The sequence below is a fragment of the Acanthopagrus latus genome, chromosome 6, assembly GCF_904848185.1.
Source record: "Acanthopagrus latus isolate v.2019 chromosome 6, fAcaLat1.1, whole genome shotgun sequence".
NCBI lineage: Eukaryota > Metazoa > Chordata > Actinopteri > Spariformes > Sparidae > Acanthopagrus > Acanthopagrus latus.
The window spans coordinates 26,395,778-26,412,783 of NC_051044.1; the positions used below are offsets into that span (position 1 = coordinate 26,395,778).

General features: G+C 43.4%; 1 protein-coding gene across 4 annotated transcripts in view; it reads right to left on the reverse strand.

The window, feature by feature from the left end:
- Window positions 1-5,784: 5,784 nt before the first annotated feature.
- sema3fb (sema domain, immunoglobulin domain (Ig), short basic domain, secreted, (semaphorin) 3Fb) overlaps window positions 5,785-17,006 on the reverse strand; it is a 68,665-nt gene continuing 57,443 nt past the window's right edge. For 2 of the 4 annotated variants that reach the window (XM_037101937.1, XM_037101934.1), the window contains 9 exons: window positions 14,674-14,743; window positions 14,396-14,540; window positions 13,950-14,172; window positions 12,444-12,532; window positions 12,207-12,248; window positions 10,967-11,124; window positions 10,179-10,246; window positions 9,740-9,873; window positions 5,785-8,993 (listed from right to left, as the gene is read on the reverse strand). In XM_037101937.1, the coding sequence (XP_036957832.1) occupies window positions 8,544-8,993; window positions 9,740-9,873; window positions 10,179-10,246; window positions 10,967-11,124; window positions 12,207-12,248; window positions 12,444-12,532; window positions 13,950-14,172; window positions 14,396-14,540; window positions 14,674-14,743 (1,379 nt within the window). In that variant the 3' untranslated portion in view covers window positions 5,785-8,543. Of the gene's footprint in view, window positions 8,994-9,739; window positions 9,874-10,178; window positions 10,262-10,966; window positions 11,125-12,206; window positions 12,249-12,443; window positions 12,533-13,949; window positions 14,173-14,395; window positions 14,541-14,673; window positions 14,744-17,006 lie in introns of all 4 variants that reach the window. The other 2 variants (XM_037101933.1, XM_037101935.1) reach the window with 1 other exon arrangement.

A 17,006-nucleotide genomic window follows, 5' to 3' on the forward strand; every position in this document is an offset into this window, starting at 1 on the left:
TGGACTGAGTTTAGTTTTCAACGGTGGCCAAGGCTGTAGGTCTTCAGAGGGATGCCTGTGAACAAAGAACCAGCCTCATGGCATGCCAAATGTCTGCCTCTCACCATCCAACTCCCGAGTCTCTCTGCTCCAACAATGCAGCGAGTGTCCGGCAGCTCTCGCTGTGAGAGAGACGGAGCAGATAACCAAGAGAATGCCACGACTGCCTCTGAGCCACCGAGCAGCAGATCAGACCGGACGATAAGACGGCGCTGGATTCCACATCTGAAAAGTCAACTGAATGATGCGAGTGATGCCGCGGCCTGGCTTTATGTCATGCGATATGCACCGTGGAGACAATGCCCCGCAGAAACACATCTCTGCTGTGTTGTGTGCAGAACCGGCTGATGGGTCAACCGCCTTGGTGGGTAGTTTTGAATTTCCACAGTGTTGATCAGCCTCTTGGTTTGAAGCCAGCTTCTGATTCAGAGGCGGAGGTGGACGGATTTGAAGCGACGTGGTGATGATGCAGATATAATTTTAACAGCCACTGTGTGGGAGGCTGACCCTGAATATTGGTGTCCTCTATTGAGAGCTGTCACCCTGACCCCTTCCTCGTCTGCTCCACTGCTCCTTGCTTGGGAATCAGATAAGCGGAGAGAGAACAGAGCTCAGTCTATGTGGTGGAATGAAAAAAAAAAAGTGGACAACAGAGTTCTGTCGGGCCCAGATGTCATCTGATGCCTGGAATGCCCCGTGATGCTTTTCAAAGCTGTCTGACCTATTGTCTGCTTTGTCCTGAAACAAACCCGTGCTGCGATGAAAAAGGTGTCTCCAGACATGCTCTCATCTCTGCATTTTTCCTATATGTCATCCAGGCTAACTGGAGCAGAGGAGGTCCTCCTTGTGGGATAGCATTCGTGACATCCACACTGTACGACAAGCATATTCCAAGCCCTAAACAAGTGTATGTAACAGGGGTATACGGTGCACAGCTGTGTGAAGTCGTAGGGAACTACATGAAAAGGACAGACCCAGACAAGGAGCACATCCGCACTCTGATCCGCTTTTTATCCATTATGCATGTGAGTAAAAACAAAAATGCAACATGTTTTGCATCAGTGGCTTTTTCCGGTTTCCTCATGTTTTAACTTTCATGAATTATGAAGCATCCGAGTTGGTCTGAGAGTTCAGCAAACATTCATTCCTCGTCACTTATTCACATCGCAGTTTGTTTCTGGCTCTCTACACGAGCCAAACGTTGACGCTTGAGGGTAGCATTTAAGCATTGACACCTTACGTATACAGTAGCCCACATATTCATCTGATATTCAACCTTCATACGATTGTTGGCCTTTATGAGCAAATTCAGTGACATTTTGTTCAATGAATTTCATTATAATTTAATCCATTTTGTAGCACAATAGAAACACTGAGACAGGTGTGCCAGGGCGCTCTTGTTCCCAGCTCTTTTTTGCCATGTTACCCACAAATATGAAACCATGTGTTCCTCAGTTCGTCTAAAAGAATCTCAAACCTCCTCCCTTCAAACCTTTCCAATGTCTGAGCTGAGGGACTGGATAGTTTTTGTATTTTACCAAAACTGACCCTTCATACAGTGATTGTCCACTTGTTTATTGTATTGGTCATATAATATAATCATATAATACCTTCATATACCATGACTGCCCTGGAGGACATCGCCACATTCCCGATGGTACGAGTCACTGCATTTTTAAGTGTGTTCATGTGGAACACCTTGACACTTTTTTCCTTAATATGTTGCTGAAAAATATTTTTAAAGAACTATAAACAAAATGTGAAGAAGTAACACGCCTGATTTTGTGTCAAAGTCATCTATGTAATGGGCTACAGAGATATTTACTGGAGTTACTGAACTGAACATGCTAACCAACCCTAGCCTTGGATCTGAAAACGTGGGAGGGAAAACCTCTCCCAGCCGTCTGAATCTTGTGTGCTAACAGTGTTAAAGCCAACACTCCCCTGGTAGTCTAGCAAGTGGCACAGCTAACTGAGCTATAAAAGCTCAAGAACTGCTTGCTATTAAAGTTAATGCCTTTACATGTCAGGGGTGGTTTTTTGTGGGTGCGATTTATTCGCATGTCAGTCTATTTTTCTCCGACTGTTGATTTTGTCTTGAGTGCTGTCAAAGAGAAGACCAGTATTAGGCTGTGAAAGAACGATATACATTTTTTTCAATCAGCATGTGCAGAATGGATGTGACGTCACGTCCCAGGTGGAGCAGAAACAACAGAAGATGCCCCACGTAACCAAAGCCCAGAGGACCTTATTATCAGACATGTGACAGTAGAGCTGCTTTGCTTACTGTGGGGTGTTTCTCTGGGCCATCTTTCTGCCTGGAACTGAAAACAGGTAACAGAGCCATGAGGCAGTGGAACTCCTATTTACATAATGTGTAAAAAGGGATATACCCAGAATGTTCTCTTTGTTTGTCGAGTTAGGAGGGGGAAGACAAGATCATTGTGGATGATGTTGAATCCCTACATTTTTTTCTGATTAGTTTCAATGCAAAACGTTTGCAGTGGAGTATTTTCATGTTTTCTCAGTCATTGATTTGTCAGGTACTCAGTGTGTAAAGGCCCTGACAGTGTCTCATGTATTTTCACATTTCTTAAAGGTCCCATATTATACTGTTTTTCATCAATTTCAGACAGCTGTAAGAGGTCCAACACCACTGTATTCGATATGAATTGCCCCAAACCCATCCATGATCCTGAATTTCAGCTGTCTAAAAGTCGCTCAAGTGAGCTCTACTGAGAGCAGGCTGTTTCTGTGCCTGCACCTTTAAATCCTTAAAGCTTAAAGCTCCGTCTGTCAATGCCTACTTGCCTGCTTCACAACCCTCTCAGGTAGACGATGCCTCTTATGCTAGTGGTAACATGCGCTAATGTTATGCTGGATGTACAGTACATATGTATCGCTATGGCTCGTGGAGATACTATCGTTCAACCATACCAGTTTGACCCAGAATCAGACCCAGAGGGAGAGGCTCCTGAAGAAGTACAGACTCTGCGGCTGCAGCAGGACATTTCAGAATGGTTAGTGTGTCTGAATAATGTTAGTTTATTCGTCTCAAAATTCTTGGACACCATTCGCATCGTCTCCGTCTCCAGTCTGCAAATGTTTCCAGACTTTTTACGGTGACAACCAAGCTCCATCGTAATATTATTAACATTAAACTCGCTTCAAACGCCATTGCATAGCAGACCGAAGCAGAGCTAACTAGTTCCATCTGACTTAACCGTGCTCGTAGGCAACTGTAAGTACTATTAAACCGTGGCAACACTTTTCAGTGGCTCTGGTGCAGTTGCTGGGTCTGGTATAGGTGGGACTGATCCTTTTACGAGGGTCAGTGTTGAGGCAAAGCCAGCTTTGTACTGACTCTCGTCACTAAAGCAGTCCGATGTAAAGTGGTTAGCACACACACACACAAGCTAATCGAGCCGCAGCCAGCATGTTGTCGTTAAAAAATGAAACGCAACCACTGTCTCTTCTGTTGTTCTGTAGCTGGGACAGAATATAGGCACTGTTGTGGATTTTTACAACCAACAACAGAGTAATTTGTGTGTCTACCTCTGAGCGACAACATTGCGAAACACTGCTATCTTACCGCTGGACACACCGAACTTCACCTCGGGGATTGATGCCCCCCCTCTCAGATATCTCCTATCACCGCGCAGAGGAGGCGGGACTATGATAATCACTCTTTTTGTTACGTAACGAAAGGAGCTGAATCTGAACAGCCTGTAGGAGCACTGTTTTACCAGTGGGTGGGCTGCAGAGTTGGAAGGCTCAGGGAGGACCAGTTTATATATGTCAAGACCAGAGAAAACGTGTTTTCATAATATGGGACCTTTAAATATATTAATTACACCAGCATACTCCAATTGGTAATGCATTTACTCATGTATAAGTAGAGGTTTGTATATGCACGTTATGTACGTAATAAAGGAACCTACAGCCCTTGAAGATATTCCGGGAAATGTAAAGATGTTTTGTGTCTTACGTGCGGTGCTGACGTGCTCTTCCTCAGTGGCCTTTTCCTTCTTTCGCTCCTCTTTTCTGCCACTTTGCTCCTGACCTAGATTGCTGTGGGAGTATGTGAGTCACCCTTGAGCTGATCAGGGGTCAATTCCGCCATCAAGGCTTTTATGAGGTGAAGAAAGCCTGTTGGGCTTGACTGAAGCACACTTGTCAGACCTGACAGCAGCCTGTTTCCCTCGGGTGGTGTGAACCAGACTCGCCTTCATTACTTCCATCACACGTTTCTTATGATTCATTATGGGATGGAAAGAAACTGCTGACCAAGCAACCTCGATAGTTGGAAACATGGACAGTCATGGTCAATAAATGATTATAGAATTACAACTGTAGACCTTAATGCAGTGATTTGGGCACATTGTCTGTAAGAGATTCAGGTGTTAAATTCTGTTTAATGTGGATTTATGATTTATAATTTCCTCTCCAACAGGCTAACACCACCTGCACTATACATAACATCAAGCAGGTGGTATATATTCAGGTAATATATCATAAACACACTACAAAATACTATATTTAGCTAATGTTTGCTACCTGACTCACATCATTACATCGAATTGATGCCTCTCAAATTTCTTTGTGGAAAAAAAACTGGTTAAATCAGGTTTTATAAAAAAGATCTAATGGAAGTGACACACCTTAGAGGAGGGGACAATACTCTCTTCTCATTGGCTGACAGACCAGGGGTCACCAGACATCAGGTCTGTAGTTGAACCCTGTTGCCTGGAGCGTGATTGAGATATAGACTTCTCACAACAACATTGAGGCTTGTGATAAAAGTACCTGTGGATGTTACCAATAGTTATGCAATAATGTTAAAAGCCACTAAATTTACTAGCCACTATTTATGTCTTGTGTGAGAACCAATGTTGATGGTGAGTCCTTTTAAGGTACTAATTTTTAAGTAATAATTATGTACTTACTACGTCACAATGTAACACATTTTTAATGTCATAAACATAGCTTGCTCGTTGTACCCCAAAACTGTGACTTTTTTTTTAAGTCTAACCAAGAATTTCTGTTAGCTAAACCTGACAGAATATTTTTGTTAGCTAAAACTTATAACATTTTTGTGCGCTAAGCCTAATGTCATTTTTCACACCTCAACTTAACAAACTGCAACCACTTCAGGACTACCACTACTTGAAGATCGGATCCAGTTTGCAGGTTATTTCCAGCCGTCATATGTTGTTGTGGGGTTTACTGAAGTGATTTGTCTCAGTTTATAGTAAAATAGACATGAGTGAGATTTTTATGTAAAAGCAGTTGATTTAGTGTAATGAATGCAGAGTAGGTTTGTTTGGTCATGGCTTGTCACACGATACTTATCACTGCGCGGTTGAAAATGCGAGACTGTGTTTGTAGTGATTTTTGCAAAGGCGACCTTTTCTGCCTCTGGTCGACTTGTTGAGAAATTAGAATTGATTAACAACAAAATCAATCTAACGGAGGTATTTTCTGTTTAGCTGGCATTATTAAATGCTTGAAATCTGAGTTAATGAACCTTTTGAGTACTGATCGCACTTCACATGAACACATTAATCGAAGGGGATTAGGAATTTGTATAATCGATTGACTACACTACACTACACAAACAAGACACTCTAATAACAGAGAGCAGTCTCCTCCCGTGTCCTTTCATTGGAGGCGTTTTACCTTCCAATGGATTCATTTAAATACAAATGCAGTGTGTATGTTTTTATACAAATGTGCATACATATCTCTTTAACAGGTACAACTTTATTCCAAGGATCCAGAGGGTTCTGGGCAGAACATGGAAAACATCCAGAATCAAGCCAATCACAATGAAGGGGGGGAGCATTCCATTCTTATAAAATATAGAGCTTTAATTTATTAGTCAGCAACAACAATGGAAAGGGAAGATAGAGTAATTTACACGAGTCATTACAATAACATCACCTCTGTGCATTTAGTTTTTTTTCTCTTTTTTTCTCCATAAAGTCTGATGATGCAAAAATACAAAACAAATGAAAACACTCAAAAAACTACAGACATATTTTTTAAAAATACCAACAAATTGTACAACCTTTTCTTTGCATTTTTTTTTTTTTTTTTGTTTTTTTTGTTTTGCTGTATAACTCCTGGACTCATTTGAAGGAGACCACCAGAAGCTGCGATTGATTCTGGGAATGCAGACAGACATCCCACACTGAGGAGCAGATACAGATACCCCCTGTATGAATTATTGATGCATCTTCCCAGAGGCGTTCAAGATGACTTTTACACAGCCTGAATGGACGCTAGACAAGGTGTATTAATTGCCTTGAAATATCAGAATGATATGAAAATTAATTTGCATCTCCTTCCAGATGGGTTTTTTTGTTTGTTTGTTTTTGTTTGTATTCTGGTCATATGTTTTATACATGAAAATGCTGTTAATCATGCTTCCTGGAGAAGTGTTTTTAAGAGCACAGTCTACTAGGGGTGAGCATAAAAATTCTAATCAATAGAACTATCACTCATATTTAATAACAGCTCGCTCATTAAATTTAACTTGTTGTCTACATAATTAATATGCCGTTTTATACATTTTAGATGATACTTTTCCATATTATGTGATATCCAAACACACACTTGAGATCATTTCATTAAATAATCTGACGGAATCTGTGTCAATAAAAAGATGCATCGTGCTTGATACAGGGTATATTTGAAATGAGTGCATCTTTAAAGCCTGTGTTTTCCACATCGTCCTGTACTGAGACCGTGCTGTACACCCCTCAAGATGAAAAACAGAAGAAAAAACAACAACAACAAAAAAAAAAATGACCACACAGTTATCAGAATTACAGTACAAATACAGGTTCATGCACACAATGAAAGCCAGCTTCCCAATATTTTGGTTAGTGTCACAACATTGTTACAATGCTCTGTTGTGTATATGGGCAATTATTTATTTTTTTCCACACATGAATGTCAAAGGAAGAAAGAACAAAAGATGTCTCGTGTGCTCAGAGCTAAAAACTGCTGCCTGATCTGGGCACCTCTGTCATCTTAAATTGGATTTGTTCTTTTTTTTTAACTGAAGTGAGCTATAGCTTGCCCGAGTGTGCTTGTAGCATTTGGCCCCAGCCAATGTCCCTTGAAAGTAAAAGAGTAATGCCCTTTGTGCAGAACCTTGACCCGATATTGCACCTCGATCTCTGTTCAAAGGATGTTTGCATTTGAAAAGAATCCAACCATTATACTAATTATAAACTAAAAAAATCTGTTGCTTGTTTCTTTAAGCTCAAGTTCATGGCCAGAAAATCCAGAAGATGAATAGGGCCACATGTGAAAACTGTATGAGTTGTGAATTTAGAGTTTAAAATCAGAATTCAAATTTGATCTCAGAATTCAGACTTTTGTTTCAGAATTTCAGCTTTATTCTCAGAAGTCCAGGTTTCTTTCGCAGAATTCAGACTTTTTTTTTTTCTCAGAATGTGAGACAGTTGAATACAATACATTGAGAAAAAAAGTACAATACGGCCCGATGAGCTACAACGGCCCCTGATTAATTCTCATTCTCAGAATGAGAGACGTCCAAATTCTGACTTACAGCTCATAACTCAAATACATTTCTGACATCGTCCTATCCCTCTTCCGTCAGAAGAAGCTGCAGGTTAGTCACGGGTACAACTGGGAATTAAATTATTGATATTTGTAACTGGGCTGAAAAGTTGCAAAGATGCCGCATAGTTTTACAATCAATCCTCCAGTCAGGAAGGACATAAACAAAACAAAGATTCTTATCAAGAGGCCAGAGTAGACCGGCGAGAATATCTGAACAGTCATCTGAACATCTGGGTTCCCATGGAGAAAGACTTTTTTCCCCCCTCAATAATTAGGACCACGTGTCGATGGTCCCCTTGCAATATAAAGTCTCTGTCCACATGCAACCATGGGGAGGTTGCATCGCAGGCGTTCCTGGAGTGTCCAGAAATGAAAGAGTCCTGGCATTGAGTCAAAGCAAGCACGAAAACAACAGAGATCCCATCACCTCTTATCAACATCTCATTTCCTCGTCACGGAGAGCTTCCCGGAGCTCGCCTCAGACAGCTTACACACCTGATAACACATTCCAAACAGTCGCCAAGGTCATATGATGCTGACAGATGAGTTTTGTAATGACAGTAACAGCAACAATAAAATTAACAACATCAATAATAACAATAATATTTGCCCCAAAGGTACCTATACACAAAGAGCATGTTTTTTTTTCTATAAGTACAAAGAAATCCACAGAATGATACTATATACAACATACAATAAATACTGTGTATCATATATCTTACTGTTTGAGAGGAAGTATGTGGGGTTTTTTGTTTGTAAGCCTATCTTTTTCTCAGTTTGCTCTTTTTTATCGGTTTGTGGATTTTTTTTTTTCACGTTGCTACTCTCAATGAGTCTCTCCCAGTTTTCACGGGGTGGGGGTGGGGGGGAGGGTGGCTGAGGGTGTTTCCGACGCAAAGCTGGGCTCCTCATGTCTCTACCTCCTCCTGCTCCTCGTTCTCCTCCCCCTCCCCGTGATGCCGGCGGTTGCGGGGCTTCTTCTGCTCTTTGAGCTCCTTCAGGTCTTTGGCCTTCAGGGCGCCCATTAGCGGGTCTCCGAACTGCCAGTAGTCCTGGCAGTACTGATTGATCAGGGTCATCTCCGGCTGGCTCAGGATGGTCAGCAGGTCCTTGTACTGGCCTGCGCTCGGGGTCCACTGGGTGCTGGAGTGGAGAGAAGAAGGCACCAGCCCTCCCGCGCCCTCCACCAGCACGTTGTTGACGGCCCGGCTGGACAGAACCACCAGCTGCAGCTTCACCAGCGAGTGCTTGAAGTTCTTCTCTGTGGCCGTGCACTGGTACATGCCGGAGTCAGAGGGCTGCAGAGACCGCAGGAGGAGACCTTGTTCTGTCTTCAGAATCCGACCGTCGGAACGCATCTGCAGAGACAGAAAACAGCAGCTCATTAAACACTACTGCAAATGGTCAGGGCTGACACAGAGATCGTCCAGATCAGAGGCCACCAACAGATCAAGAAAATAATCAGTCAATTCAAACTCAATCAAACAGGAGCTCTGGGTGTGTCTCTCTTAATCCATCTGTACACCCATAGGATGGAATCTGATTACAGATGCCAGCTTTTCAGCTCCGGATCCGATGCTTGTGGGAATGGAGACCGTCCAAAGCAGTTGTCAATAAAAGGGAGGCAGCGATACAACATAGCTCGATAATAAAACTTTCAGCAGTGCCTCAGGGTTTTATATCATAGAGAGTTTTTTTCACAGCTCCCCTTCATGTGTCCTTCCGCTGGGTGCTGAGGACTGTCGGAGGTCTGTGTGAGAAATAAGGCCTCGCTCAATCAGAGCCTCGATCGCTTAATCGTGTTAACAGATAATCGGAAAAGAATTACTCCGGGGTCATTTCTCAGATGTGTCAGACTGCATATAAAAAAAAAAAACCTCTGTCTCTCCATGACAACGAGGAAACAACATGAAATGAAATACTGCGGTTGTGGAGTGACTTCCGCCCCCATATGGACATTTTTCACGTTCATCTGTGGAAATGCTCATCATCAAAGCTGAAGTTCGAGCCAATGCGAGACATCAGGAAGTTTAGCGGGGCGGGGGAATGTGTGTTCGGGTAAAGTAAGCAGCATCTTTGAGAAACACGGTGAGTGGCGGCTCACCTCTTTCCTGCGGTCGCTGTTATCTCTCTGCAGATGCCATTTAATGACAGCATGAGGAGAGCGGGCCTGACACTCCAGGAAGGTACTGCTTCCCTCCACCCCGTACTGCACCATCTCCAGAGTATTCTTATTGGCTGCGGGGCACAGAGAGAGAGGGATTTCCATGGCAACCAAAACACTCATTACCATGAACTCCTTACAACCAAAATCTCAGTTGTGGCAAATCAAAGACCTTTTTTTAGCGATACGGCTTTTGCGTATTACCATAAAGCTGCCGGAGTACAGTCATTACAGCCAATAACAATGACAACCACGAGCTGTTTGGAGCAGCGGTAATGAGATGTGTCGTTATTCTCAACCTTCTGAGTTCATTAATAAGCAAATGGAAGTAATAGGAGCGGAGAGGAAAACTCGGGGGGTTGTAGAACAGGAGTCTTACCGTTGGAGTTGAAGCCTCGGCACTGGCGGATGGGGTTCCCGTACTTGACGTCCTGCCTCCGGCTCCGTCTAAAGGGGTCAGACCAGTGTTGCCGGATAAGGAGAGAAAAGAGGCATAAAGCAACTGCAAGCCATTCAAAGCCATACAACAATACATGATGCTATTAAAGGTGCACTGTGTAGTTTTGGGGAATATATTTTAATCAGGTGAGAAAGATCTCCATTGCATGATTTTTTTTTATGCCTAAACAAATTAAATAAACAACCCGACCTTAAAGGAGAACACAACTTAGTTTGGTTTTGTTTTGTTTATATGTGGCGGACCCTGCCACCTTTCTAGCTTCAAATGGTGTTCTGGGACTTTGTTTTCCCCTGAGAACAGCTTGTTTATTCAGTTACAGACAAAATAAATATATCAGAGTTTGTATTATTACCTTATTAATATTGTAAAAATTAAAATTCGGAGTTTGAATTTCTTCTCTAAAACTACATTATGCCCCTTTGATTTCTCAACACAACCCATCACATTAATGTTGATTACACAGATATTATTTAACATCATTTGCTTTCTGCTTAATCCTATAATACCATATGAATACGATTTATTAGTCGTCTGTTAACCACAGATAACCCAAAAACTAGGACAAATATACTACTAAAACACATTACAAGGCCATTAAAACAGCCGTTCAGCCATCCAGGCAGTCTGATTCGAGCATCTCTCAGCACACCAAGTCGAGTCAGTCAGTTAGTGATAAAGTTGGCATCGCTCATGCTGTCGGCGCTCACCTCTTCTGCGAGGCAGAGTAACGGGAGCAGGACTTGCCGTCCCAGGCGCAGTAAGGGTCTCTGGCCAGGCAGCAGTCAGCACAAGCCTCGCCGTACACGTCGCACCGGTGCAGAGCCAACTGGGTGAGCCCTACTCCAGATGATACGTACAGCTGTTGCTGTGGAGGAGAAGAGGATGGAACGTGGGGTTAGACACTGCGCTGGACAGCAGTTTGACACTGAGAGTAAAGGGACAGAGAACGCATCCTGAAGTTGCATTGAGCGGAGTCAAACATATGGCGGGAAATATGGGTCATTATTGACATTCTTTGTATTCAATTTCAATTTGTGCACTTTCATAAGCTTCATTTCCAGTATATGTATTTTTTTAGGGTTAAACCATGGATAGCCCAATATTCAAAAAACACATTCAATCGCTGTAAATCACTAAGATCAGTTCTGATCTAACAATACATCTGGAGTCAAGAGATCTGGTTGATCAAATTCAGGCAGTACAATTCTAGATATGAGATTCAGACCGGGACATCTGGGATACCAACGATGAGCAATCAAGGCTGGATACTTCAATTAACAATACGAATTGACTCAAATATTTATGGCCAATTTTTGACCTTAATGTAACTTAATGTAACTCATTCATTCAAACCTAAAACGTGATCTTTTTCTAAACCCAACCACACTGCAGCCGTTTCATGACATCAACCATTTGACGGCCTCTGTCTGGTATGCCTGTTGCAGGAGCTCTCCAGCTGCGATATGTTGCTGGGAGTCATTGGCTGTGGACCTATTCAGTTGCTCAGCCATGAGGACGTATTGGCTGAAACAGCAGCAGCCTCTGGCTCATCTGGGACGACACTGAGCTCATCCCTCTCAGGTTGCGATCATAATTTTATGATCAGCTGTTTGAAATCTGTCAGTCTGGCAGGCTGCGTGTAACACTAACTCTCTGTCTGAGAATGATGTCATGCCATGTAGCAGAAGCCAAGTATTTTAATCACTTTGAAAGACAACACCAAGCCTTTAGTGTCTTTTCCATAGTTCTTCCTGTGTTGTCTCGCCCCGACTAGCCGCTAATCTATGAGTTACAGTACGAAGGACCCCAACAGTGAAGCACAGCTGTATACGTGCAGCTTGTGACCTTTCCAAATCGCATTAATGTCATTTCCTTTCACTGGAGGATGGTTTCTTTTCTCTTTACGTTAGCAAAGGTTAAGAAAATGTCTTGCACAGGCATGCTTACTCTTTTGGATGAGATCTTCATTGTTGTAATCGGAGTAGGGACCTTGAAAGAGAAAAGAATTCACCGTGAGTACAGTGTGTTATCTTTATTGCAGATTCAAATGTGTGTACGCAGAAGGGAGCAGATGTGGGGAAAAAAGGAGATAAGAGGGGACAAAACAACAAAGGGAGGAGGCAAAACGGAGGTCAAAGGTGTGGGAGCAAAGAATTAAGGAGAAAAAGAGTGGATCAAGCTCACCTTGAAAACCTCCACCTCCTCCAGGACCAGCTCCTCCGTCTGCAGGTCATCTCTGGGCAGAACGATGACTTTCTGAACTGTTCCCTTGTCTGTGGACCACAACACACACACACACACACACACACACACACACACACACACACACACACCTGTCAGCTACATACCTGCAGCCTCACACCCCTGTGCCTGTCAACAGCCCCTTGGATTCCCATTTTATTCTCTCAGCGGCCTCCAACCCAGGCTAATCCTCATATCAACAGGCTCCACTGTGCTCCTCACCTCTGTTACGCAGCTTCTCCCCAGTTTAACCTTTACTCAATGACGTGGTGCTCCGTCCCACTTAGTGTACTCTGCTGCCACCACCATGACAAACCTCCTCTGTCATCCTCTGCTCCATTCTTACTTTGACCTATTCATCTGGATACCATAAGACCTTCCCCGGCCTTCCCTGGCATGCTTGGTTTCTGTGAGCAGGATACCTGAGATTTATTATGACTCATTGAGACCCGGCGCGGGGCTGAATGGCCTCCTCTGACAGCGGCTGAAAGGACATAACATTCCTCGGCAGTGGCCGCCATCGCACACAAACCCATCACTCTCCTCCCCGTAATGCACACATGAACAAAGACGGCGTCATATGCAACATGTGAGGGCTGCATGCTGTGCGGTGGCTGTCATACTGAGGCCTTATTAAAGGCTGACAAACAGATTATCTCTCTTACACCAGTGGGCGAGATTAAGGTGATGGATATCTTAACTGTACCCCTCCTTCTCTTCTCCTTCATACCCCCCTGTTTCTTTTCTCTCCCTCCTGCTGTTGATCCACCTCTGCCCTCCAGGTACAAATCTCCTCTTGTTTACTCCGTGTGAATGGAGCGAGGCACAAACCCTTTGATTGGTTAAATTTCCACTCGAGCACAAAAGGCAAGAATGCTTTTCTCTTAATGATAAATGATTACAGGGGAGACAAGCCCTCCACTTACATGGGATTTATTTCCACGGGGGGGATTTTGTCCTCCATTATTCAACTTCCCACTGACACTGTCATCCTGCATTCAAAGGGTTCATGGGATCACACCGACTTCATGTTAAAATAACCGTAAAGAGGCACTTTGTAGTTTTGGAGATGAAATTCAAACTGAGAATTTTAATGATTACAATATTAATGAGGTGAAAGTACGCAATCTTTTCTGAAACTGGATAAACAAGCTGTTCTCAGAGGAAACAAAGGTCCCCAGAACACTGTAAGAAAGTAGGAAACATGGCAGAACAGAGTAAAACAGTATAAAATTGTGCTGTTGAGCTCTGTTTGTTCATTGAATTTATTCAGTCACAAAAAAGCAGATTTTTTTTTAGAAGACTTGGGTTATAAAAAGATTTTTAGATTGAGATTGTTTTCTTCTCCAAACCCACGTAGTGCACCTTTAAAAAGCTCCCATTACTTAAAAAAAATTAACGATTTCTATAAACCTAAAAGTCGAATGTGAAGTCTAATCAAACACTCACCAGTCCCTAAGAAGAGCACCTCATAGTTGCCGTCCGCAGCTGTCACCTGGTCCACAGTGATGGTGGTGAACTCATAGTCCACATTGGTCCGAACCACCAGGGGGCGCTTGTGTACCGGGTACACGGCGTTGTACATGGCAGGGTGATTCCTCATGAAGTTAATCACTTCATCTGGGTAGTCTTTAGTGGACTTCATGTTGGGGGTGAACGTACCCCCAGGGCACTGAAAGAGGATAAATAAGCACTTACACTCTGGAAAAAATATAAAAATGGACATAAAGGCATACAAAAAACCTATTCAAGAGCCTGTTTTAAAGCAATATTATGATTTGGGTTATGCTGATGCCTGTATCTTGTTCAGATGGTTTCTATTTGAGGTTTAAGTCAAAGAGAAGTCGCTGTTATGCCAGCTCGCTGTGGGATTCCTGTGTGGATTTGAAACTCACCGTGCCGGGTCGGGGGTAGGGGATCTTCCCCGTGTAGGCCACCCACTGGTAATTGGGACCCTCCTTGTGGGCGAAGGGTCCGTTGAAGACCATGCGGATGTCGGCCATGGAGTAGACACAAACTGCTGAGCCTTTAAACACAGAGCTGTGATGAGAGAGATAGAAAAAGGTCAGGGAAAGGTATCACATTAAAAACAAACAAAAAAAAAAAAAACCAACTTAGGCAGTTTATGTTAAAACATTTTGTGCATATCCAGGATCTGTTGCATTGCACTGACCCAGAGACAGAGAAGACTCCATATATCACAGGGTTTTTTGTGTCCTGTGTTGGCTGTATGTAAACATCTCCTGCAAGAGAAAGGAGAAAATCACGTCAGTACAAACAGAATGGCTGAAGGAAACATCACGCTCCGCAGCACAAGCACTCTTCTTCACTAATATTTACACAACTTTCAGCTAATACAACCTCTCCTAGCCGGAGAGACCTTTAGGCTGGACATCCCTGGAAGGACCGACGCACTAACAAAGAAACTGAACCTTCATCTTGGCTGAAAACACATGGAACACACCACTGGATCTGGATAATGAGCAGAGTGGGATCTGGTATTGTCTCTTTCTGCTTTCTTTGAGAGTCCTTAAAATCCATAACAGGACCAAAAGAAGAAGGTCAGGGGTTCATGTGAGAAGTTTTGTGCTGCTTAAGTGTTTCTATAAATCTACGGGGCCTAATTTGCCTTCAGCTCGCCACAGAAGGTCTGGCACCAGGACAACAAAAAGTTCAGTTCTTCCATTTACATTCATTGTTTGTGGTGCAGTTAGAATCAACTTTCGAACAAACACAACTCAACGGCACGCTGTGGTGACCAATAACATGAGCTGACGATCAGACCGCTTTTACGCTAAATGTGTGAAAAAAAAAAGAAAAAGTAAATTGGCAAAAAAAAAAAAAAGATGCATGCATGAACCTTTAGACATACAGTATCTCAAACTGCTCTGAGTTTCTGTTTTGTGGCTCGCCTCGAGCAACATCTTGCTGCAGGAGAGTAATACTCTGCAAACTTGCAGCGGATGGAGTTGTTGCTCGCAGGCTACAGTAGGAGTCTTAAACCAGGCATACCGTTTAATAGGTACATATGTTTTTTGCATTGGTATCCCTAGATTAATATGCTAGTGTAGCTAAATGAGCTAAATGGTCACGAAACATTGGTTAACAGTCTAATCGAAATGATAAAAAGGTAAAATCTTCCACCCAGACAGCCGCACAGTCAAGATAGAAACAGCAGGTGTAAAACCACGGCAACAGGAAACTGGACAATGGTCCCAGGAAGGACACATAAGGTGAAGGTTTTATTGACGAGACACACTGAAGCTGAAACTTGAGGGGCTTTATCACCTGACAATCCTAAATGAAGCGATTCAATCCAAGTGCCTGAGCAATGATATTTAACAGTAGAGCAGTAAAAACCAGGCGGTCTGCTTCTCTGCAGTCTCCTGGAGCGACGTGACGGCTGAACCACCTGAGACTGTTCCTGACCAGACAGAACATTCAAACACTATGTGAGATTCTCCTCTTCCTGCGTCCATGGCTCATATCTTTCACTTCGAGAGAAAGGAAATATCTCTTCTCTCCCACAGGAGAACAGCGTCATATACTCTCAGGCCAATTGTGGAGGTCTCTAAATCACGAGCTCTCACACTGTACTCCGTCCAACGGGGCTCTGACATCGGACACTGCCTGATTTAGATGATCCTTTTGTTGATGCCGAGGTAAAGCCCACAGCAACAAATAAAGAAGGGCTAAACATGTGATGGGTGATAAGTCTCGCTGTTCTGTACCTGACCTAAATACTAGTCCCAGGAGGCATGTCCGCTGCCAACAATAGGACGAGGGCCTTCGGCACAAAATGGAGAATGTGCTCCGAATCTATTCGTGCCGGGGGATGACCGCAGAGGGAAGGCGTGATTGGCAAAAGACGGTGGGATCAAGCTAAATATATGACTATAAAAGAGTCAGAAAGTGTGGAAACAGAAGGAGAACCGATCGATGTGAAAAAAAAAAAAAGTATACAAATTCAGATTTATGCGCTGGTAGTCCCATATAGACCAGCATGAGAAATTGGCTGTCAGGCTGTAGAATGATACATGGAGGGGCATTGTGTTTGAATGTGAACTGCTGACATTAGAGCGTCTGTACGCTAACACTTCCTCTGGGGACCGTCTACAGCCATACGTGAGCTCATTCCTCCAGAAAAAGGATAACACTGAGAGATAGCAGGCACATTGGGCTTATTTCTCAGCAGCTAAAGTTCCCAAAAGTCACCCCCCCCCACACACACACACATATAACACACCCCACCAAGCCATCTTCCACAGCTGCCCCAGCTAGAGCAGTAGAGGGGAAGGTTAGCATGGACGCAGCACGACGGGCTGCCATGGGTGTCACACAACAGATGAGCCTCGTCATGACATACAGCTGCTATACTGCAGAAACGGGCGATTTGCACGCAGGAGCAGGCAAGTGTGAGTGCACGTCGACAAGATGCCGCTCAGGCCGAGATAGAGCTATCGTGGACGGTCGCTAAAATCAGATTGAGGCTTCGGGAAAACATGG